At 37.8% G+C, this 25,246-nt stretch overlaps 1 protein-coding gene and 1 pseudogene across 2 annotated transcripts in view; both read right to left on the reverse strand.

Moving 5' to 3' along the window:
- The window catches only part of Itgb3bp (integrin subunit beta 3 binding protein), a 56,453-nt gene that overhangs the window by 16,731 nt on the left and 14,476 nt on the right, over positions 1-25,246 (reverse strand). The window contains exons 3-5 of one of the 2 annotated variants that reach the window (XM_021200456.2): positions 13,643-13,778; positions 10,035-10,101; positions 4,398-4,476 (exon numbers count right to left, since the gene is read on the reverse strand). In XM_021200456.2, the coding sequence (XP_021056115.1) occupies positions 4,398-4,476; positions 10,035-10,101; positions 13,643-13,778 (282 nt within the window). The remainder of the gene's footprint in view (positions 1-4,397; positions 4,477-10,034; positions 10,102-13,642; positions 13,779-25,246) is intronic. The other variant, XM_029539917.1, reaches the window with a different exon arrangement.
- Positions 20,494-21,017, reverse strand: LOC110323312 (annotated as a pseudogene).

A 25,246-nucleotide genomic window follows, 5' to 3' on the forward strand; every position in this document is an offset into this window, starting at 1 on the left:
AAACAGGTAGAAGCCCTTAAAGAGGAAACACAAAAATCCCTTAAAGAATTACAAGAAAAAGACAACCAAACAGGTGAAGGAATTGAACAAAACCATCCAGGATCTAAAAATGGAAATAGAAACAATAAAGAAATCACAAAGGGAGACAACCCTGGAGATAGAAAACCTAGGAAAGAGATCAGGAGTCATAGATGCAAGCATCACCAACAGAATACAAGAGATAGAAGAGAGAATCTCAGGTGCAGAAGATACCATAGAAAATACTGACACAACAGCCAAAGGAAATGCAAAATGCAAAAAGCTCCTAACCCTAAACATCCAGGAGATCCAGGACACAATGGGAAGACCAAACCTAAAGATAATAGCTGTAGAAGAGAGTGAAGATTCCCAACTTAAAGGGCCAGTAAATATCTTCAACAAAATTATAGAAGAAAACTTTCCTAACCTAAAGAAAGAGATGCCTGTAAACATATAAGAAGCCTACAGAACTCCAAATAGATTGGACTAGAAATTCCTCCCATCACATAATAGTCAAAACACCAAATAAAATGTACAAAACAAAGAAAGAATATTAAAAGCAGTAAGGGAAAAAGGTCAAGTAACATATAAAGGCAGACCTATCAGAATTATACCAGACATCTCACCAGAGACTATGAAAGCAAGAAAATCCTGGGTAGATGTCATACAGACCCTAAGAAAACACAAATGCCAGCCCAGGCTACTCTAGCCAGCAAAACTCTTTATTACTATAGAAGGAGAAACCAAGACATTCCATGGCAAAAGCAAATATATACAATATCTTTCTACAAATCCAGTCCTACAAAGGATAATAGATGATAGATGGAAAACACCAAAAACAAGGAGGAAAACTACACCCTAGAAAAAGCAAGAAAGCAATCTTTTTTTCAACAAACCTGAAAGAAGATAGTAACATAAACATGAAAACAAAACAAAACAAAACCATCAAAAATAACAGGAAACAACAATCACTATTCTTTAATATCTCTTAACATCAATGGACTCAATTCCCCAATAAAAAGACATAGACTAACAGACTGATTAAATAAACAGGACCCAGCATTCTGCTGCATACAGGTAACACACCTCAGTGTCAAAGAAAGACACTACCTCAGAGTAAAGGGTTGGGAAACAATTTTCCAAGCAAATGGTTCCAAGACAAAAGCTGGAGTAGCCATTCTAATATCGAATAAAATTGACTTTCAACAAAAAGTTATCAAAAAAGCTAAGGAAGGACACTTCATACTCATCAAAGGAAAAATCGACCAAGAAGAATTCTCAATTCATAATAACTATGATTCAAATGCAAGTGCTTCCATATTCATAAAAGAAACTTTGCTAAAGCTCAAAGCACACATTGCACCTCATACAATAGTGGGAGACTTCAACACCCCACTCTTAGCAATGGACAGATCATGGAAACACAAAAGAATATACCTTCTTCTCAGCACCTCAATGGTACCTTATCCAAAACTGACCATATAATCGGTCACAAAATAGGCCTCAACAGATACAGGAAAGTTGAAATAATCCCATGCATCATATCAGATCATCAAAGATCATCATTCAATAGCAACAAAAACAACAGAAAGCCTACATATACATGGAAGCTGAACAATGACCTACTCAATGATAACTTGGTCATGGAAGAAATAAAGAAAGAAATTAAAGACTTTTTAGAATAAAATGAAAATGAAGGTACAACATAACAAAAATTATGGGACACCATGAAAGCAGTGCTAAAAGGAAAACTCATAGCTCTGAGTGCCTCCAAAAAAGAAAATGGAGAGAGCATACACTAGCAGCTTCACAGCACACCTGAAAGCTCTAGAACAAAAAGAAGCACATACACGGAACATGAGTAGGCGGCAGGGAAGAATCAATCTCAGGACTGAAATCAACCAAGTAGAAAGAAAAAGAACTATACAAAGCACCCACAAAACCAGGAGCTGGTTCTTTGAGGAAACCAACAAGATAGATAAACCCTTAGCCAGACTAACCAGCAAAGTGGCTGGATATAAAATTACTCAAACAAGTATAGCCTTCCTATACTCAAAGGATAAACAGACTGAGAAATTAGGGAAATGATAGCCTTCACAATAGTCACAAACAATGTAAAATATCTTGTGTGACTCTAAACAAACAAGTGAAAGATGTGTATGACAAGAACGTCAAGTCTCTGAAGAAAGAAATGAAAGAAGATTTCAGAAGATGGAAAGATCTCCCATGCTCACGGATTGACAGGATTAATATAGTAAAAATGGCTTTCTTGCTGAAAGCAATCTAGAGATTCATGCAATCCTCATCAAAATTCCAACTCAATTCTTCATAGAGTTAGAAAGAGCAATGTTCTCAAATTCATTTGGAATAACAAAAATTCCAGGATAGTGAAAACTATCCTCAATAATAAAAGAACTTCTGGGAGAATCACCATCCCTTGACCTCAAGCTGTACTACATAGCAATAGTGATAAAAACTGCATGGTATTGGTACAGCGACAGGTAGGTAGATCAATGGTACAGATTTGAAGATCCAGAAATGAACCCACACACCTATGGTCACTTTATCTTTGACAAAGGAACTAAAACCATCCAGTGGGAAAAAAGACAGCATTTCCAACAAATGGTGCTGGTTTAACTAGCGGTCAACATGTAGAAGAATGTAAATTGATCCATTCTTACCTCCCTGTATAAAGCTCAAGTCAAGTGGATCAAGGACCTCCACATAAAACTAGATACACTGAATCTAATAGAAGAGAAAGTGGGAAAGTCTCGAACACATGGGCATAGGAAAAAAGTTCCAGAACAGAACACCAATGCCTTATGCTGTAAGATTAACAATAGACAAACGGGTCCTCATAAAATTGCAAAGCTTCTGTAAGGTAAATGACACTGTCAATAGGACAAAACGGCAACCAACAGATTGGGAAAAGACCTTTACCAATCCTAATTCCAACAGAGGGCTAATATCCAATATATATAAAGAACTCAAAAAGTTAGACTCCAGAAAACCAAATAACCCTATTAAAAAATGGGGAATACAGCTAAACAGAGAATTCTTGACTGAGGAAAGTCGAATGGCCGAGAAACACCTAAAGAAATGTTCAACATCCTTAGTCATCAGGGAAATGTAAATCAAAGCGACCCTGAGATTCCACCTCATACCAGTCAGAATGGCTAAGATCAAAAACTCAGGTGACAGCAGATGCTGGCAAGGATGTGGAGAAAGGAATACTCCATCCACAGGCAAATGGATGGAACTTGAAACTATCCTGACTGAGGTAACTCAGTCACAAAAGAACACACGCGGTATGCATTCACTGATAAGTGGATATTAGCCCCAAAATTTGGGATACCCGAGATACAATTCACAGACCATATAAAGTTCAAGAAGGAAGACCAAAGTGTGGATGCTTCAGTGATTCTTAGAAGGGGGAACAAAATACTCACAGGAGGAAATATGGAGACCAAGTGTGGAGCAGAGACTGAAGGAAAGTCCATCCAGAGACTGCCCCACTTGGTGAACTATCCCATACACAGTCACCAAACCCTGATGCTATTGTGGATGCCAGGAAGTGCTTGCTGATAGGAGCCTGATATGGCTGTCTCCTGAGAGGCTCTGCCAGAGCCTGACAAAGATAGAGGTGGATGCTCGCAGCCAATCATTGGACTGAGTGTAGGGTCCTTGATGGAGGAGTTGGAGAAGGGACTGAAGGAGCTGAGGGGGTTTGCAGGCTCATGGCGGGTAGCAACAATATCAACTGGCTAGATCCCTTGGAGCTCCTGGGGACTGGACCATCAACCAAAGAGTACACATGGAGGGACCCATGGCTCCCACCGTATATGTGGCAGAGGATGGCCTTGTTGGACATCAGTGGGAGGAGCAGCCCTTGGGCCTGAGGGGGTTCAATGCCCCAGTGTAGGGGAATACAAGGGAGGGTGTCGGGGGGTGAGTGCGTGGGTGGGTGGGGATACCTTCATAGATGCAAGTGGAGAAGGGATGGTATAGGGTTTTCTGGAGGGGAGACCTGGAAAGGTATAACCTTTGAAATGTAAAGAAAATATCCAATAAAAAAAGAAAAAAAATGTTCTGAAAGAATGACCTCAGCAAACAACAGCAGATAAACAAACAAACAAACAAAAAACTCTAACATAATCTCATAATCTACAAAATTACTTTTAAATGTGAAAAGTCAACTAAAACTAAAATATTACAGGTAATCATTACATATTACAACTAAGGAGCTTCCCATGAGAAATAAGTTAAATATATACCCTGCAAACTCTTGACTGCAGTGAAATCTTAAATATAGGACTCTTTTTCCTTTTTCAAAACAGATAGTGGAGGTATGAAAATTATATGTAAGAAAAAGTGCAAACCTGTATACTACTTAGATTTTTCATTATCTCCATGGTTTTCTCTGATGATCTCTCAATTTTAGATAGCAACACCATGAATCTAGGAATGAAAAACGAATATTATTACCAAGAATAAGCATGTGAGTGTCTCAGGTCACAGAACTGGACACTCTAGTTCACAAGACAGATTTGGTTCCCTAGCCCTCTCTTTCCATGTTAAAGGGGCTGTGCAGGAAAGTGCCCCTGCCATTTTGCCATTCCTCGATAGACACAATACACGTTATCAACCATCCTCCAAAGACCCTGCTCTCCCCCCCTTTCATTCCCACCTAGGAGTGAGTGGGAAGAGATAGATGTCTTTTCCTCTCCATACATGCCTTCTTGAGTTCATCTTCCAAAGCTCACTTACCACGGTCTTGGACTGGGACGCTTAAAAATAATGGCTTGCATTGTTTAGTGTGAAGAAAATAAGAAGCAGTCTCTTAATTTTAAACTTTATTTTTTTTTTTGTAAGTATAAATCTGTGGTTCTCAATTTGTGGGTTACAACTCCTTAGATATTTATATTACAATTCATAATAGTAGTAAAATTACACCTATAGAGTAGCAATGAAAAGTTTTATGGTGGTCACCACAGCATGAGGAACTGTATTAAAGGGTCACAGCACTAAGGTTGAGAACCACTGCTTTAAATCATGCTTTCTTAACATAACAAGCCTTTTTGAGAATAGGAGAGTTCTTGTTTTTGAGAAGATGTAACTTTGGTTGGCTTGGAAATGGCTTTGTAGATCAGGCTGGCGTCAAATATGAAGCAATTCTCTTGCCTCTACTTCTAGAGTGCTGGAATCCTGGGCATGGGCCACTACAGCTGTTTAACTTCTGGGGAGTACACATATCCTAAATGTGTAATTTTAAGTGCTGAATGATATACTATCAAACAAGCCAAAGATGATTTAATCATTTCTTCATTGTTGCAATTGTTTCAGGTTATTTTCTAATTAGAAATTTCTTTACTCTCTAATAATACATATCAACAAAGTATAAAAGAAATGTAATCCACTCACAAACTTTTCTAGTAGCTGCATTAAAATGAAAATAAGTTAAATTTAAGTGCAGACTTTATAAGCTACTTTAGTGAAGGGGCACCCTGGCTGTCCTGGAACTCACTCTGTAGACCAGGCTGGCCTCGAACTCAGAAATCCGCCTGCATCTGCCTCCCAAGTACTGGGATTAAAGGTGTGTGCCACTACGCCCAGCTCCATTTTTTTGTACCATGAAGGGAGGAGTGTGGGGGAAGAGTTGAGCCCTAAGGTGTGGTGCCTTAAAGCCTCTAAGGGTCTCCTCATAAGATTCAGAATATTCTGGAAACAGGTACCTCCTTTTTTCCATGCCTTTCTTTTTCACTATATGATATTTTCCACAAAATAAAAAACAATGGTGGAATATTGCTACAATATTTTAAGATCATTTAGAACTAATTCATAAATGTGTTCCATTTAACTTGCGAATAAAAAAAAAAATCAAGTTTTTATATTGGTTTTCCAAAGTAGAAAAAGTAGAAAAGAGTTTTCTGATTACTGGCTCAAGGATATACTGATTTGGGAAGAAGGTTTTTGTCTTTGAGTTTTTGGAAAAGGTAATTAAGGTATTTACACCTTCTAGAGTTATATGGATCAGATATGACAAAGGGAGACCTCCAGAGTACTAGATTCCAGAGAATCAAACAAAAAATATATCTTGATGATACTAAAATTTTGTTTTGAGATTTATATATTACAGAATATACAGCCTTGTGAATTTTCTCGGCAGACATGCTGAACTGACCTGCTTGAACTCCTGATGTCCTGGACTTCAGCTGGATCCAGTCAAGACACAGACATCAGAAACTGATCAATCCTACTTTTCCTACCCCCCCCCCCGCAATATCTCAATGCCCATATTCTGCTTGAAGAAGTTATGAAGAGTCATCGGCCCAGATTCCTGGGCTTTACGGCTGGAGAGGGTTATTAATAGGTTGTCTTTCTAGGGAATATAGGAATGGTTATATTGGAACAGGGAGGAATAGCTAGAATTGATTACATAGCCATAATTTCATTTGGTAGAAATCTCTTTAATTGTTACTAAGCTGAAGTCATAATTTCTTTTTTTGTTGTTTTATATTTTCCCTTTTATTTATTTATTCTTTTTTTATTAGATATGTTCTTCATTTACATTTCAAATGCTATCTCCAAAGCCCCCTATACCCTCCCTCTGCCCTGCTCCCCAACCCACCCACTCCCACTTCCTGGTCCTGGCATTCCCCTGTACTGGGGCATATGATCTTCACAAGGCCAAGTGCCTCTCCTCCCATTGATGGCCGACTAGGCCATCCTCTGCTACATATGCAACTAGAGACTCAAGTCTGGAGGGTACTGGTTAGTTCATATTGTTGTTCCTCCTATAGGGTTGCAGACCCCTTAAGCTTCTTGGGTACTTTCTCTAGCTTCTTCATTAGGGGCCCTGTGTTCCATCCAATAGGTGACTGTGAGCATCTACTTCTGTATTTGCCAGGCACTAGCATAACCTCAAGAGAGAACTATATCAGGGTCCTGTCAGCAAAATCTTTCTGGCATAGAAGTCATAATTTCTTAATTGGTACATAATTTATTTTGATGCAAAATCAAGGGTTTCATTGGTATAAATTTCTTCTATTGATACAAAATTTTGTATAAGTACAAGAATTAGACCCAGATCTCCTATAACTGTTATTTTAATCTGATCTGAGATGTTTAAGTCTGTGAGTTTAGGCCCAAATAGCAAATTCATGGCTCTGAGTTTATTGTTAGGGTGTTTTCAAGATTTTAATTGGAAATAGCTGAGAGTAGTTAATGGACAACAGTCCAGATTACTTTACATAGATAGTTGGTTCTCAAAAACACCAGAAATCCACAGAATGTGACGTTTAATGTTATTTATTCACTTGTTGAGACCAGTCTGCTCCTGACAGCTTCCCTGTCTTGGATTCAAAGAAGAAATTGAGCATCTGTGAGTTACTCCAGTTGTGGCGAGATAGCCACTAGGTAAGAATTGCCTCATTTCATCTACAGACATAATACTGTCCAAAAAGGACACAATTACAGGTTAGGACAGTTTGGTTCTGCCAAGACAGAATAGGCTAGTCCTTAATATCCTGTTTCTCTAGGTCTGTCAGATGATTCTGGCCAGAAGGCTGAAGACCGATGCTCCAACATTTTGAAGTAAAGGACTGTCTAGGGTATTCAGCGATCTATATAAATTGGCTAGTTTTGGAAGCTGTGTTAGGCTTCCTATATATTTTCAGTTAATATTAGTCGTTCTTGGATTTCTGATGGGGTTAAAGACTTATAGTCACATAGCCAACCCAGGCTATTTATTTTGAGAGAACAGACGTGAGAGGATGGTTTTCAGATGGCATTCTATCTCAAGCCGGGATATAACCAGATGCAGAACTCTAGCCTTTAAGTTAGGATAGAGGACAGTGTTCAATTTTATTGGCAAAAATGTTGGAGTGGGTGTTATGTCTATCTTATACCATGTAAATTACAAAATGGTAATAGCTGTGCTCAATTTATACTTTGAGAGAAAGTTTTTTTTTTTTTAATTTAATTAAACAGAAAAGGTGGTATGTCACAGGATTTTCCCTGTCCAATCAAATTAGTGCAGAGGAGGCCTGTGATTGGACAGGGAAAAGGGAGGCAAAGCTAAGAGTTAGCAGAGAGACAGAGAGAGAGAGAGAGAGAGAGAGAGAGAGACAGATTGAGATTCTCAGGTTAGGAGAGGAAGGAAGGTGGCTGCAGACCTGAACCCACATAGTGTTTACCAGCCACAGTAGCTATTATTTTACAAGGTTAGAAATATCCGTATAAAGTTTTTATCATTATCAATTGACTCTGAAATTACTGTACTGGCATCTTGTAAATTGTGATTTTATTGAAACATAAATCTGATTGGTTAATAAAAGAAAAAAAGAGAGAAAAAGTATGGGCTGGAGAGATTGCTCAGTGGTTAAGAGTACTTGCTATTTTTGCAGAGAACTCAGGTTAAGTTCCCAGCACCCATATGGTTGCTCACATCCATAACCTCAGTTCCAGGGCATCTGGAGGACCCTTCTGGCCTCTACTCTCAAAGTGAACTTCTAAACATGAAGACAAAACATTTATATACAGAAAATATAAATGTTTAAAATTTTTATTTAAAAAAAGAGAAGAAAAAAAAAAAGAGCAAAAACTCTTTGTTGGGTTGGTAGCATGGCTCAACAGATAAAGCTGCCTGCCAGCAGTCTGATGGCTTCAATCCCTGTTCAATACCTAAGACCCTCATGATGGAAGGAGAGAACTGAGTCCTGGAGGAGATCCCCTGACCTTCAAATGCACACTGGCAAATGCTTTCCCCTAACAAAGTCACATACTCACGGACACACACACACACACTCAATAGATAAATGTAATAAAGAATTTTAAAGAGCAGGGCTTCGCAAACATAGTATTTTACCATATTTGGTGGCATGGGGATTTTGTGGTTAGGGAAAGGAAGCTCTAAAGCAAGCAATAAGGTTCTGTAGGAGACCCTAAGCAAGGCCTCCCAGGGGACTGACCTTTACTATAGTGTTTCACACCGCATTCAGTAAATAATACGAGTCACTTACATTATGAAATAAAAGACATCTGATCTTAGGTTTAAAACTACAGATTCTGGCTGCTGAGATGGCTCAGCAGGTAAGAGCACTGACTGCTCTTCCGAAGGTTCTGAGTTCAAATCCCAGCAACCACATGGTGGCTCACAACCATCCGTAACAAGATCTGGTGCCCTCTTCTGGAGTGTCTGAAGATAGCTACCGTGTACTTACATATAATAAATAAATAAATCTTTAAAAACAAACAAACAAACAAACAAACAAAAAACCTACAGATTCTAACACTATTAAGTGGAAAATGCATCTAAGTTCCATATAAATGATTCTGAAAAAATATTTCAACACAACTAATTTCTAAGTTGAGGAGGATATGTTCACTTACAACAGAAGATCATGAGCTCTAAGTGGGTTAAAACTTCATTTTACATCACAGAATATGGCACACAGAAATCATTTGGTAAATAAGATGAACACATGAGCCACTTTCAATCACTCCAGTGTGAGATACATAAATATTATTCCTATTACACGCAGGCTTTCTGGAATACACTTTCATTCACAGGCATCAGTGGCAGGTCAATGTGAGTATGGCTGGCGTTGGCTCATAACCTGGGCTGCTGCTTAGAGCCTGTACAATGTTGCCTCACCTACTCATGCTTTCAGCATTCTCATTCTTCTCTATGCGACTCTGAAATGGAGGTTCCTTAGCTTGACCTTAAATTGGTCTATAATACACCAGCCCAGACCTAGGCTCGATGAATATTGAAATTAAAGCATTATATACTCCCACCACACGAGCACTGCAAGACACCACAAATACTCTTCTTAACAACAGTGTTTAAAAAGAAAAATCATATAAAATAAATAAATGTATAGATAGAATAACTCAGCCCACTTATAAACTATTAATTTATAAAGACAAATGACTTTTCTTAAGTTGTCACTTGAAGATGAGTCAAGCTTTTCTTCAGCAATATTCTGTGAAGATGACTTTGAAGCCAAGCTCACCCATCACTATCTTTCACTGTGGACTCCTGTCTTACAGGTGAGCTCAAGTTATGCCGTTTTCTTGTTTCTGTATGGGAAAAGAACACAAAGTTAAGGAGATAATTTGTCAAATTTTTATTGACTGACTTGCCAAATTTTTGCTCCCTGTAACTCCAGCACTTGAAAGGCAGAGTGGGAAGGATTGAGGCTACTCTGACATGCATGTCCTGACACAGAGTAGAAAATCAAGCCAAGAACAAAAAGATGAATACATTGCTAAAAGGTGAATCGGAAGTAAGGGGGGGAAACAAAGGGAGGTAGGAAAGAAAAAAAGCATCCAACTTTGTTTTTCCATTTCCTTTATTTAAAAAAAATCTTGACTAAAAATTAATTTCCTGACTTTGGTACTATGTTATCTATATGCAGTAAAGCTCCAAAATCAAATATTAAGATTGCTTCATTAATTTGTAATTCATTTCCACATTTTACCCCCAGAAGCCAGTGACAGCCTAGATTATTTTAGTAGAATTTTTATTAGGTGTTCAATGCCTTTCTAAATATTTTTATTACTGCCAAATAATATGTGGATCAATAAAATTCTTAGTTTTCTTAGGTCTTTAAGTACTTTTCAGTTGCTAAATAGGACTTTATATCTATCTTCCAAAATAACATTTTTCAGTTAATAGTTCTCTCTTCATTATATTCTAATTAAAAAGTAAGTACAATATTATGCTTGGCTTGGTGGCACACACCTTTAATGCCAGCATTTGGGAGGCAAGAGGCAGGTGAATCACTGAGGTCAAGGCTATCCTGGTCTACAGAGTGAGTTCCAGGACAGCAGGGCTACACAGAAAGATCCTGTCTTGGAAATCCAAACCAAACCAAACCAAATAAACCAAACAACAACAATAACAACAACAACACCCCAGTATATACAGTGGGCTAAAGAGTCATATCATTACATCAGCAGTTTTCTTTCTAGGTTACATGCACCTTTTAACATTTGTGTTCTTTACTCTTTTTAAGAACAGCCTTACAAAACACTGATTATAAGTGTGTCATCACTGAATCTGGTCTACATTCAGAATTGTATTTGAAGTTTCTGGTAGGGATCCAGGAAAAAGCTTTCAGTTATATAAGGTTTGGAAGCAAAATTAATGATGATAACGGCAATGTTTAACATACAGCACTTATTAGGGCTAGCTACTATTTTAAACAAGTTACATGAAATAATGTAACCTGAGCTGGGGCTGGTGGTGTATGCCCATGATCCCAGTACTCCTGAGGTGGAGGCAGAAGGACCAAAACTTCAATGTCAGCAAGGGCTTGGCAAGACTAAGTATGGAAAGAAGACAGAGCTACTAAAACATGGGAAGAAAAATGGGTAGGTTCTTGATGAATGACTTTTAAAATCCCAATAAGGGTCTGCAGGGTTGAGAAGATGGATCAGTGGGTAAAAGTGCTTGTCACACAACCCTGACAATCTGAGTTCTGTCCCAGGAATACATGCAAAAGGTCAGGTGTGGTGGTAACCCCAGTACCCATACCAAAGATAGGAGGCAGAGACAGGAGAAGGCTCTGAAGCTCACATGCCAGCCAGCTCAGAGAGCACAGCCCGGCAGCAGAAACAAGGGAAATAAGAGGGTAGGCAGGACTTTATGTGTAGAAGTTGCCCTTTGATCTCCACATTTGAGCTTTGAGACTTGAACATGCAAAGTCTAAGTAAACGGGTTTGGGGTTTAATATGAAGTACATTAAAAAGCAAGTAGAAATAAAATGTCTTCTAGATGTTATTAATATTTCCCATTAGATATTGAACAATATTTTAAAAGAGGGAAATATAAAGGAGGCCATGATCCCATCTAAATTTTAAATTACTTTTTAAGTTGTATTTTCTTTTTTTTTTTTTTTTTTATAATATTAAATATATGCAAGTTTTTTTAAAAGATTTTAATTCTTTATTATATGTAAGTACTTTGTAGACCAGGATGGCCTCGAACTCAGAAATCCGCCTGCCTCTGCCTCCCGAGTGCTGGGATTAAAGGCGTGCGCCATCACGCCCGGCTAAGTTGTATTTTCTAATTTGGAAATATCAAATTATAATATCAGATAACAATTAGGGTTTCTTATTTCTAAACCATGCAGAAGACTTACTGGGATTGGAGTATGATTACAAATAATGTGATTTCATTCAGGACTTTAACAGATTTCTGCTTTGAGGCTTCTATATGTGATGTGATGTTATGTATGTGTGTACATATACATATATCAGAGTAAATTAAACACATATGTGTTTATGAATGAATAACTTTAATGAATAACTAGAGTGAATCAGTAGTCAGCATATAAGTCAAGCACTAGATATTGCCTGTACCTCAGAAACCCTTGCAGTTTGACTTTTTTAAAAAGAGCATACTTAGTACCGACAATGTGATAATTACCCACATAAATGTCAAGTGAGATCATGTGACTAGTCTTTTTATGGGCAAAAGGAATGTTCCCTTAAGTCCATATTTAATTTCAATATGGAAATTAAGTATGTATCTACTTAAAATCTATTGAGATTTTCCTAGAAATGTGCAATCTCTAAGTTATTATTTTTTTAATTAAAGATATATCTGCTATATAAAAACTATAGAATTTGATAGAAATGTATAGACTTTCATAAATTTTGTGAAAACAAACATAATATTAATAGCTTTAGGGTAAAAGCATTTGGTTAGCTTAAAATCAAACAGACTAAAAAACTTAGTATATTTAATAATGTATTTCATTAAACAAATTAGGTAAAATGAGACCAATTTCCATATAGATTCTAGCATATGCTTAATATCTAATAAATGTTAAACAATAAAATATGAATTAGGTTAGTCACAGCGTATCTAAAATACATTTTACTAAATTTGAGCCTATTTAAAATTTTATACTACAGAGAATGACATGTCACTGATTCATGATTTCTTACAATGTAAAAAAATTAAGCATATGCAATTGAGACCTGTGCCTTTAAATATAGATCTTAGCAATAAACTACTAGAGAACAACAAAAATGTATGTCAGAATTAAATGAATAATATTTTTATATAAAAATTAGGTTTATATAGGTAGGTTATCCTATGTGGAAAATTTTTTGAAGTTTTTTTCTTTTTTTTTACAAATATGTTTAAAATAAAAAGGGCATAAAAGATATTAAAGATAAACCATATACTAAATGTGGGCAAAGCTAAATGGAAAGTATGGATAGAAATAACATTTGGAAGTATTCCTCTTAAACTGCAGTGTGGCAGTATCTGAGTTATATGTCCTTTAATTTATGCACATGATGGATAGCTTGTTAAGGGCATATCTGTAACCATTATAATTGATAGTAGCTGAAGGCAGTCAGGCCATAATTCCTATTTAATGGATGGGATAGTAAGGGAACAGCAGCAGCATTTTAAAAAGAAGTGACTACGAAGTTTACATTTATGTCCAAAGTAACATTTACACTCTAGCCTTTTCTATGTTAAATTCCTTGAGAAGAGAGAAAACCCAGCTGCAACAAGAGCTATATATTACTAAATCAAAATCTTGATTTAACCAATAACTAGAAAAATCTTACCATAACTGAAAAAGAGTGTTCAACTAACCATTTGATGGTCCGTTTCTGTGCTCTCGTTCTTTGGGGGTTGTGGGAGAAGAAAATGGGCTCAATTGATAAGTTCCAGTAGTAGGAGAATAAGCTGTAATACTTTTCTTCCTCACGATTTTTGAAGGACTAAATGACTAGAAATAAATAATAATTTGGAAGAGAAGTACTTACATTTAGTTACAGATCTTTGAAAATACCTACGTAACTCATGAAAACTCAAATTAACACCATTTTTCTTGTTCTTTCTTTTAGATTTTGAATGCATTTATCACCTTCAAAGTGACCAGTATTCCTCTCAAATAAGGTAGTTACTTCAGACCTCAACAATAATCTCAATTTGATAGATTGACATTATTAAGATTATCAACATGAAACATTGCTAACTTCTGGTATGTGTCCCAACAGTTTTACAGATGAGGAGTCTGGCCAGCACATTCTCAGTGCAATTACATATGCAATATGTAATGTGAAGTGTAATTAGGGAGCCAGATCAGGAAAACTCTCTTAGTACTAAGACCAAGGAAATTCTAAACAAGTCCATTGCTTTGCTCACCCACTGTTGTGTCAGTACTCTGCTTAGGAATAATTAAGTCAGTGTGCAAACAACTGAGCCTATCACTTCCACCCACCTAAGCATTTGGCTGGAACTACACAACTTTCTCTAAATATCCATCATCACTCTTTTAGTTGTTTGCTCCTCAATTCCTCTAGGCCTTGTTTTCCATTATGCTTATGGATCACTCAAATAATATGTATAAGGAAACAAGAACTTGAATTCACATTTTCATAATCCATAGAAAGCCAGATGAACTAAAACCCATCTGTAATCCCAGCCTTCTTATGACAAGCTGGCAGATGGAGAAATGAGAATTCAGTGAGCATGAGGACCCACGATCAGATTCTCATGTCCACATAAAGCTAGGCATGACAGCACATGACTGCAGTACTAGTTCATCTACAGCAAGATGGGAGGTAGAGATAAAGAATCCCTGGAAGACAGAATCTTGTCAGGTTGCCTAGCAAACAGTGACAAGCAAGAGAATCAGTCCCAAACAAGGCAGAAGATGAAGACCAGCATCTAAGGTTGTCCTCTGACTTCTGCATACATATCACAGCTTATGCACACCCACACCCACATTCTCTCTGACTTCTATACATGTGACCCGGCATTCATTTTCACTCTCCCTCCTTCTCACCTTCCCCTTTCTCTTATTTTAAAAGAAAAAGATAAATTTCTATGGGCTCAAAGACTGCCATCCAAAGTTAAACAAGCCTGAGATGAGGTTTTAAGTTAATATATCTGTGAGAAATTCAAAAAGAAGGAACTATCAAAGAGGGCTGCAGTAACCTATTACAGAAAGCTTCTTACAAGCAGGAAGGATGGGACTGAAATAGGAGACTAGAAAAGGCATGAAAGGGAGCTGGGGCTGTGGCTTCAATAGGCAGAGTGCTTGCCTAGCATGCACAGAGCCCAGGTTCCAATCCCTAGGAAGAATAATCTGGGCACGATGGTGAATGCCTATAAATCTCAGCAATCAGGAGGTGAAGGCAAAAGGATCGAAGTTCAAGGACATCCTTAGCTACACTGAGCAGATGGAAGCATCTTGAGAAACACAAAACCCTGTTCCAGAAAAGATTGAGACAGGCGCAAGACTCTAAAATCAAGAGTGTTGAGTACACAGGATGAACTCAGAGCATAAAGAAAAGGTCTCAAGGTTCAGAACAATTTTAGCTTGGATGTTGTCTTCAAACAATTCCATAAATCTCTATAGTCAAGTGTTCTTTAATGCACCCACGACAGTGTCACCTTTAAAAGTAACCTTGGTATTTGTTCTAGAAACTATAGGTTAAAATTTTTTATAGTTACCATTGTTTGGAGGAACAAAGGCATTTATTTTATGTATCTGCAGTTGCCAAAATTGTAAGCAGAATCTTTTAAAAAATACCTTTATAAATCCAACTATTGTACCGTTATGTCTCTAATGCAATCCTTCCTGTGGGATGAAAAGAGTTCTAAGTCTCTTTATCAGGTAGTTACCATTACCTCTCCATATTGAGTTTTCACCTGTTTATATGTATTCAGTCATAAACTATGACATTTACCCAAGCCCTATTCAACTTCTCCAAGAATTTATTGCCTACAATGATTTCACTGTGTATGTACAAGAAATGAAAGTTACTACCCTATGTACGTTTATGTCCATCTGTTTCCCTATTTTCACCAAAAATTATTTTATCCAATTGCCAAATGTCTAAACATTGCAACTGTAGATAATATATTTCTTTTTGACAACAGTTCTATAGCTTTCAGGAAGTGTGTGTGTGTGTGTACTTGTATGTGTTAATACCAAGAATTCCCTCCTCTCCTCTCTCTTCTCCTCAGTCACTTCTGTTGCTTATAAAGAGAAATGTTTTATCTAGCACTATCACACAGAGATAAAAGGGAGACCTTGCTTTTGCCTACTGTCTCACCAAAGCATCCAGTAGCAATTGTGCATCCTAGTTTACTGCCTTATCGTGTGCACAAACTTCCCCAAAGGCTTCTTTTCCTTTAACTTTTAATCCGTGAAGAATCAGATCAAGCAATCCTAGTATCCTAAGAACTCCATTCTGCCATCCTCCACGCTCTGAGGGACTTATATATTACCTCCAACGACGGGAAGGGATTAACAGAGACTGGGTTACTAACTAAGAAGTCAGCAAGGAAGATCCTTTTAGGAAAAACCATAACAACAACAAAACAAAGAAGAGATGAGAGGATTAGAGTCAGCTAGAAAAGGCAAAGGATTTGGGATGCAAACAAAATGTGGTAGACACTAACCCACTTTTATAATTTATGTCTGCTTCGAATACTTACTGATTACTTAGAAATACTTTACTACTAAACAAAGAAAGAGTGACCTAAGATTTAGTCTATCAGCGCAATCACTGCTACTGTACTTTTTGTTAAGAGCTCAAACCTTTTATCTTAGCAAAACTAAAATTCGAGCATAGATCTTTCTGCTAAAGAAGAAAAAAAATCAATGCTCTCTCTATAATTTCAAATAGATGCGGCATTTGCCTTTGATATCCTTCATGAATTGTAGCTCCCTTTGTCACCTTGTTTAAAGCACGGTCAACCAAAAAGGTGCCTGCATTTTATTGATTTTGTACCTGTTATAAACAGTCTGGAAAGTACTAACTAAGGACTCTTTTACAGTGAAATATGGGATATAAAATTATTATTATGAACTATTAGCTGCTATCACTGGAATACTTAAAACCGGTACTATCCTGTTAACCAGGATAGTATCCAGATTATGCAGGTTATCCAGATAGTCAGAAAAGGCAGCAGAAGGAAGATCATTCTTTTGTCTCTTTTTCTTTTTGAAACAGGATCTTGCTAATAACCCAGGTTGGCCTTGAACTCAGGATTCTCATGCCTGAGCCTCATCAGTGCTGGGATTACACGTTTGTGTCATTATGCCTGTTGGGATTATTATTAAACTTATTCTGGTTGGTAAGGTTATTGGAATGTCGCACCTATGATATAATTATGGTATAGTACCAGTATTAGTTTGAAATTTATATTAGGAAATTCTGAAGACTAATTGTGATTTTCATTTTTGATCTACCATTTCTCAGCTGCCATAATTAATCACTCTTAAAGTGCTAGAGACACTAGGATTTTGTTGCTTTTACTGTAGCTACAGGGACCAAAAGCATATAGGGGTGTTGAGGGAAGACTATCAACACATGGAAGGAAGAAAGGAAGGTGGTGAGCAGAGGTAGGTGGGTCTCTAGAGTTCAAGGCTAGTGTGGCCTATACAGTGAGTTCCAGAACAGCCATGGCCGTGTGTGTGTGTGTGTGTGTGTGTGTGTGTGTGTGTGTGTGAGAGAGAGAGAGAGAGAGAGAGAGCATGCAATACATTAGGTTTATGGTAACAGAAACATTCTTGATAAGGTCTTTGATACACAGGGTTATATACTGTTAAAAAACATTAAATGTGCACTTAATTATATGTAAATGTAGCCATCAAAAGTTTTAAAGAAAAACAAAACTTTGGCTGAAGAAGATGCGACACTGTATTCATTTATTGGTTTGTTTACTTTGTTTGTGACGCAGGAACTTCCTTCTGTAGCCCAGGCCATAGTGGAACTCACCTCAGGCTGCTTCCTACTCACAGAAATTCTCCTTAGTTTATGTTTGTATAGCTTTCAGGATCATATTTCTCCTTCCACCATGAAGATTCCAGACATGGACTTAATTTATAAGCCTGTCCAATGGGTCACCTTGCTGGCCTATCTTCCATAATTTTAAAGAAACCAGACTACCATCTTTCATTTTAAAGGCATTCCAAGCACCACAAAGGATATATGTTATTGTACTATTACTATCTTACACTATAATCCTCAGGAAGGTTTTTTTTTAATAAATGAAATATGTTATGGTAATTTCTAATCATATTTTCATAAATCCCTTTTATTTTTCTAGAATATTGTGGAGTCCATTCAATACTTTTTTAGTTACTGAAGTATGATTACATAAAATGCACAGGTTTTGTTTTACTTGATGAGCTGACAGTGTACATGGATGTGCCTCTAGCTGAGATAGGCATGCTCATTACACCTTCCCTTCTGCCCCTCCCAGCCCAAAGCAACAACTACACACAGGTGCCACCTCTTGAGAGCTTCATTTATATGAAGCATATGACCTGTTTATTTGGCTTCTTCTCCTTAACATGTTCTTGAGATGTTAATAATGTGTTATTTCTTTGTTGGGTAGTATTCCTTTGTTTAAATATGCCCTAACTTGCTTTTCCATTTTCTTCTATATGGACATGTGAGTTGTTTCCAGTTTAAGATGATCAGGAATGAAGTTGCTAAGGACACTCATCAATACAGCTTTTGTGTATCTATGATTCTTACTTCATTGGAGCATCTAAGACTGGACTGGTGGGTTACAGGATGGATATGGGCTTAGCTATATCTATACCTATATCTACTTTGACGGCTTCCCAAAACGTGTGCATCACTTTAAACTTCCATCAATATCTACCTTTCAACTCTCCCCATTTCCACCAGCCTCTCTTTGCTTGCTTGCCTTAGCCATGCTAATGAACATTAGAGAAACACAAAATTCTGTTTTGTTGTCCTTTATTGTGGATTCTAGTTGGGGGAATAGTTATATCCCTTTGTAATCCTACACCCTTCTCCTGATAATCATTGTCTGCTAATTATCTATTTAAACACTTCCTTTTGTTAAGTGTTTTGATGAACCAGCTGGACTCCAGGTCAAGGTTAAAAGCCATCCTGTTAGAAGGCCAAAATAAGTTCATTCCTGTTTTATGTAAAACTGTCTTATGGATTTGAGTATGTGTTGACCCATTTTCTGGAATTTGACATGTTTCATGCCCTATAACTTGACCTTTATCCTGATATAAGATATTCTGTCAAGCTGGGAGTGGTGGAGCACACCTTTAATCCTAGCACTTGGGAGTTTGAGGCCAGCCTGGTCTACAGGGTGAGTTCCAGGACAGCCAGGACTACACAGAGAAACCCTGTCTCGAAAAACAAGCCAAACCAAACCAACCAACCAACCAAATAAACAAACAAAAAACCCAAAACAAAACAAAACAAAACAAAAAGATATTCTGTCAAATAATTTTGAAATGCTCAGCCAAGTAACCATGTAACCAAAATTCCTCAGGAAATACCCCAACACTTGAAAAACTCCTAGTCTTACAGTTATGGAGGCTATATAAACTCTACCTTCTCCTATGTTTGAAGATATTTTTGCAAATCCTGTTTTAGGGAGATAGCCCTAACAGAAAATAAAGCTTGTATAATCTGACTAAAGAATTTAGATAGTGGTCTTACCTCTCATTCAGTGGGATTAACAATTCGGTCAAGTTTTTGCATTTTTTTCTATTGATTTACTCTTATTTATCTATTTTGCCATTTTTTCTATTGATTTACTCTTATTTATCTATTTTGCACATAAGTCTTATCAGATACATGCATGACAAATATCTTTTTCTCAATCTATAGCCTGCCTATTAATTTTCTTTCATCTGTCTTTCATTTTGAAATTTTTTATTTTAAACTTTAATATAAAACAAAAATACATTTCAAATTTAAAAAAAATCACTGGTGGGCTGGTGAGATGGCTCAGTGGGTAAGAGCACCCGACTGCTCTTTCAAAGGTCCAGAGTTCAAATCCCAGCAACCACATGGTGGCTCATAACCATCCGTAACAAGATCTGACGCCCTCTTCTGGACTGTGTGAAGACAGCTACAGTGTACATATAATAAATAAATAAATCTTTAAAAAAAAACACTGGCATCTCTTCAGTTTTTAATGTGATCGTTCAATCAATAGAAAAAAAATTAACATTAATAAAATCTAATTTTTTTATTTTTAATTTTCCATTTTTATCTAAGAGATCACCTACATTTTACTGATTAAATTTAAGAGTTATGTATCCATTGATCAGATTTATCAATTCAATTTGAAGACAATTTTTAATCTTTAAAAAGTTATATTCATATCTGAGATTGTGTAAGGTTTCTCATAGAGGAAAAGAAATCCAGGCAGCAGCTAGAGCTGCAACACAAGCTTTCTTCTGCTCATCCCCGGGCATTTCTACTACGTGGACTGAGTGACAGTAACCAGGCTCTTTTTCTTTTCTTTTCTTTTCTTTTCTTTTCTTTTCTTTTCTTTTCTTTTCTTTTCTTTTCTTTTTTTTCTTTGAGACAGAGTCTTACTATGCAACCCTGGCTAGCCTAGAACTCACTATGTAGACCAGCTGCTGCCTCCTAAGATCTGGGACTAAAGGTGTGTACTGAGATGGTGCCTGGCTACAGTCCCTAAGTTAAGGGTTATGATCTTTGACCCACTGCTCAATCCATTTTGAGATTTGGTTGATATTGTCCTCTAGCTGTTCTGGTTCATTACTGGGCAGCTGATGCACAATTTCTTCTTTGTAAGATGCTATGGCTTCTTCATAAAGAACTTGAAAAATCTCACACTGAATATTGTCTTGTAGTTTCTTCTCATTATAACCCCTTGTTTCAAGTCGTTTGTACAATATACCATTATCTTTTCTCAACACAAACACTATATGAAACCAGCATTCAGGAAAGAAGTCATAGTCGTGGTAGTCAACAATCACGCTGCCCTCTTGCATCTGATGTTTTAACTCATCGACAACCCTATCCTCATCTAGGATGGGACAGCCATACTCCTCATCATAGCCATCGTATAGCTGCCCTTCTTGAGCTAGTCTCCCACATTAACGTACTTCAGGCCTGATCTTGATGCAAGTTCTTTGCCTAGTGTGGTTTTTCCAACCCCTGGTGTACCCGTGAGCAGGATGTTTGGAAGCTTCATAGTCCTCCTCCGCATGCAGCCCTAAAATCTAATTTATTAACTTTTATAAATATTATTTTTTATGCCTTGAGAAAGTTTTGGCTCCTATAAATTCACAAAGATGTTTCCTTATATTTTCCTCCAAAGGCTAATTTTAAGGCTATGATGCTGTGTGTGGTGGCCACACCTTTAATCCCAGCACTTACTTACGAGGCAGAGGCAGGCAAAACTCTTGAGTTCAAGGACAGCCTGGTCTACAGAGTGAGTTCCATGCACCTATAATGATTTGCAACTCTAGCTCTCAGAGGGAATTGAGGCTTCTGCCCTCCAAGGACACTTGAATTCACATGTACATACCCACATACATACCCCCCCCCCACCTCCATATATATATATGGAACAAGACCTTCAGGTACTGAGAACTCACACAATGGTTCTGCTGTTCAGTAGTTTCCCATTGTGGCCATACACTCTGTCTGGTCTTGAGTCTCTTTCCTTAGATACCGTGATGAATAAAGTGGGATGCGTAGGTAGGGCAGAGGATGGAGGCAATGCCTTGTGTCTCAGGCTAGGATAAATGGCTTCACCCTCTCTTCTAGCTTTGTGAGGAGAAGAAGTGATGGAAAAGGAATTCCAACAGTGCCATTCAAACAACAGAGATAGTCTCAAGAAAATCTCCAAAGAACCTACATGCTGTGGTTGAGGCTCATGCCCACAATCTTCAGTTCTCTCTCTCTCTCTCTCTCTCTCTCTCTCTCTCTCTCTCTCTCTCTCCCCCCCCCCGTGTGTGTGTGTGTGTGTGTGTGTGTGTGTGTATGTGCATGTCTTGGATTGCGAAGTTACTTTCCATTTTAGGAATATACTTTCTATGCCACAAGCCATTGCATCTTGCAGGAGGGAATCTCTTAAGTAGATTGGGGTAAAGACAGAGGGGAACTGTCTTGATTACTGAGTGTGATAGGCAACAGGGAGATATAGATTTACAACTCCTGAGTAACTGCCAAGTCTCAGGATGGCTGCGGATCCCCAAGGACTCACGAGAGACCCAGTTTGATGCAATTACATGAGGCTTTATTCGGGGAATGCCAGAGCTCTGGGGACCACTCGTATCCCACACAGGGACCCGCTTTTTATGGACCATAACGGGGAGAAAGGAGGAGGGAGTAGAGGATTTCCAAATCACCTGTAACAATTTCTATAGGCATGGGAGGGGTATGAGAAAGGAGCCGTGCACAGGCGCAGAGGTGATACAATTCTATTGGCTAACAGCTAACACATGGGGCAGCTCCAGCTTGGTCCCATTTGAAGTTACTGGGTAAATTTTCCGATCTCAGCCTAGCAACCAGAACACAAACACCTGGTTACGGGCTGTAATGGTTGGCAAACACACGGGTTCAAGGAATGGTTAGAGTATTATGTCCAGATATTTTCTGAATCAATGGGGCAAGTTAAACTTTTACTTTCTGCCAACAGTAGGGTCCATCTCTCCAGTCTAGGGGCTTTTAGGAATTCTTTCGTTCTATCAGGACCTTTCAGGATAACACCTTGGTTTTGAATTTCTTCAGGAGGTCAAATATACCTGATGTATGCAAATGAGGTATCCTATATATTAAATGCTTTTCTTAATATAAATATTTAAGATTTGCATATGTTAATTAAAGGGCTTAATTCCTGGACTGTGCACTCAGATACACAAGCAATCACAGACAAGAGGGCAGCTGTGTGAGAGCTGTACACAGGCACTTCTGTCTAACAATGCAGGGAACAGGACATAAAACAGTCTACTGAACTGCCAAACATTCTCCAATAAGGTCTGGCTCTTCTACCAGTGTCTTTTTGAAATTACTCTTGTATAAGAATGTTTCATGAGAGTCATTTTCCTTTTGATTATGTGTGTGAACATATGTGGGTGTAGGCACATATGTAAAGGTTACAGGACAATGTTCTTGGAGTTGGATCTTTATACCTTTACATGGCTTCCACAGATCGAACTCAGCTCACCACGCTTATGAGGTTAGTATCTTTACATCTCACTGGCCCAAGACTTGGTTTTAGTAGACAGGCAAAAAGGACTTAGTCTCCTTCTACTGAGAGACCGGAAATGAGTATAAGTAGGAATGTGGTGGAGAGAGGTTATAGCCTAGACCAGGGCTAGAAGGACCTAGAGAGGAAGGTAAGATTTAGATGCCATGTAGCAAAAGATCCCTACTGGGAACCTCTAATTGTAGGGAACATAACTAGCTTCACATGCCAGAGTCATCCTTCACTGTGAACCAGTTACAACTGCCATGTACAATGATTGTGTGTATGTGAGAAAAAAAAAAAAAAAGAATTGGTAAGCATAGGTTTTTAGAGATAGCTGAACTTAAAAGAGAATAAGAATACTTGGTATAGCAAATCAGCTGTCAAATAAGCACATCTTAGTGACAGTCCCCTAAGCACCCATCTGTGCTGCTATCCACAAATGAATGCATGGAAACACTTAACCTTTCAAAATTCTGGGCTTTTGGTTTCTAAAACGACCCATCAGTGAGGCTTTTTTCACAATATCTGTAGCCAACGACCTGCCTGCTGTGGAGGTAAGTGTGATAGCACAGGCGTTGAGAGGAAGGGAAGTTCATTTCTATACTGCGACACCACTGTGACCTTACGTTACTGAGCCTAAACAGGACAAGTGCAATGAACACACTGAGTGATGTGTGCATGGGCCCTGACGGAAGGACAAGAAGGGGATGATGGAAGTATCCAGGTTGACCACGGAGGGACTTTTACATAGTCAAAAACATTATCCTTACAAAGTCACAAGACTGACCAAAAGACAGAGGAAGTATAACTTCATGTTTAGTGCTAGAAAATCTAAAATTAAGAGCATTTCAGATTTTCTGATTAGTGATGCTTAAGCCACTGACTTTGGGAACATAAAATGAGTCTAGGATATCGGATGAATGAGTCTGTGTTAGTAGATTAAATAGTTTAGACACGGCTAAGCAGCCTAAGACATACAACCTGTCCAGGCAGATTAAATCATGAAGAACCAAAAAATAGGAATAAATCAATAGAAAGTAGAGAAACTGAGTTAATATTCAGATAACTGGCTTAAAAGCACAGACCCAGAACCAATACAACAATGTGTCTTCCAACACAAGATAGCTCCTGTGACACTGACCGGGACGTAGCTTCATCTTAAGAGAACACACACAGACAGCCTGCTGCACAGACAGCTGTGCCCCACAAAAGGAATGGGTTCACAATTGTCGCTTTCCTTCTCAGATGGTGCGTTTCTCTCCCAAAGAACAGCTTTGGGGCAGGAAAGAACTATTTCATTTCAAGCTGGACTACCTATCTACCAAAATACCATTCTGACCAAAGAAACAGATGCAGAATTACAGTCACAGCTGCATTCTGCACACAAGTTGGATAATGGTATTCTCAATTGCTAATTACACCTTTAATGGTGTTTTTAGTGCCACTGCAGTATTTTGCCACCTTTGTATAATTAAAAAGAAAAAAAAAACACTCAGTAAGGTTTTAAATGATTTTCTGTTTTGTTAAAACCAATGAGTCTTCCAAAGAGAAATCACTCCTCCCAACCCCGGACAAGAATGGGTCTCTGTGTAGCCCTGGCTGTCCTGGAACTTCCTCTGCAGAGCAGACTGGTCTCAAACTCAAGAGATCCACCTGTCTCTGCTGCCCAAGTGGTGGGATTAAAGGCACATGCCACCATGCCCAGCTTAAAACTCATTTCTTTAAGTGGCAGACTCCTAGAATTTTGTAAAGTACATTTATTAACAAGCAATTTATTTGAATTTACTTCCTTACTAATTATTTACATTTAAGATTAGAGAAATAATAAGTATGTTAGTCGGTGTTTGTATCTAAATCCATAGTTGGTATGGGAAGATTATTAGCTAGCATACATTGTCACATGTTGACACTGGGATTATTCTATGACTAGATTTAGAAAAGTATACCAACAGTACAATTTTACTTTTACTGTAATTACCATGGTAAAATTTATATACTAGCAGTACTCTATCATTTAATTTATGGCAACATAGTTGAGGCAAATTATTGCTTTTTGATATAATGCCACTGATGTTTTGATATTATTTTACTAGACGATAATATATTAAAATACTGCTACAATTTCATATCATTTCTTATACATTTAAGTGGCAAACTTCTGTAAACTAAATTCCTTCTCACATGTCTATCTCAAGCTGACTGGAAATTTTGACATGCTATATTAGA

The sequence above is a fragment of the Mus pahari genome, chromosome 6, assembly GCF_900095145.1.
Source record: "Mus pahari chromosome 6, PAHARI_EIJ_v1.1, whole genome shotgun sequence".
NCBI lineage: Eukaryota > Metazoa > Chordata > Mammalia > Rodentia > Muridae > Mus > Mus pahari.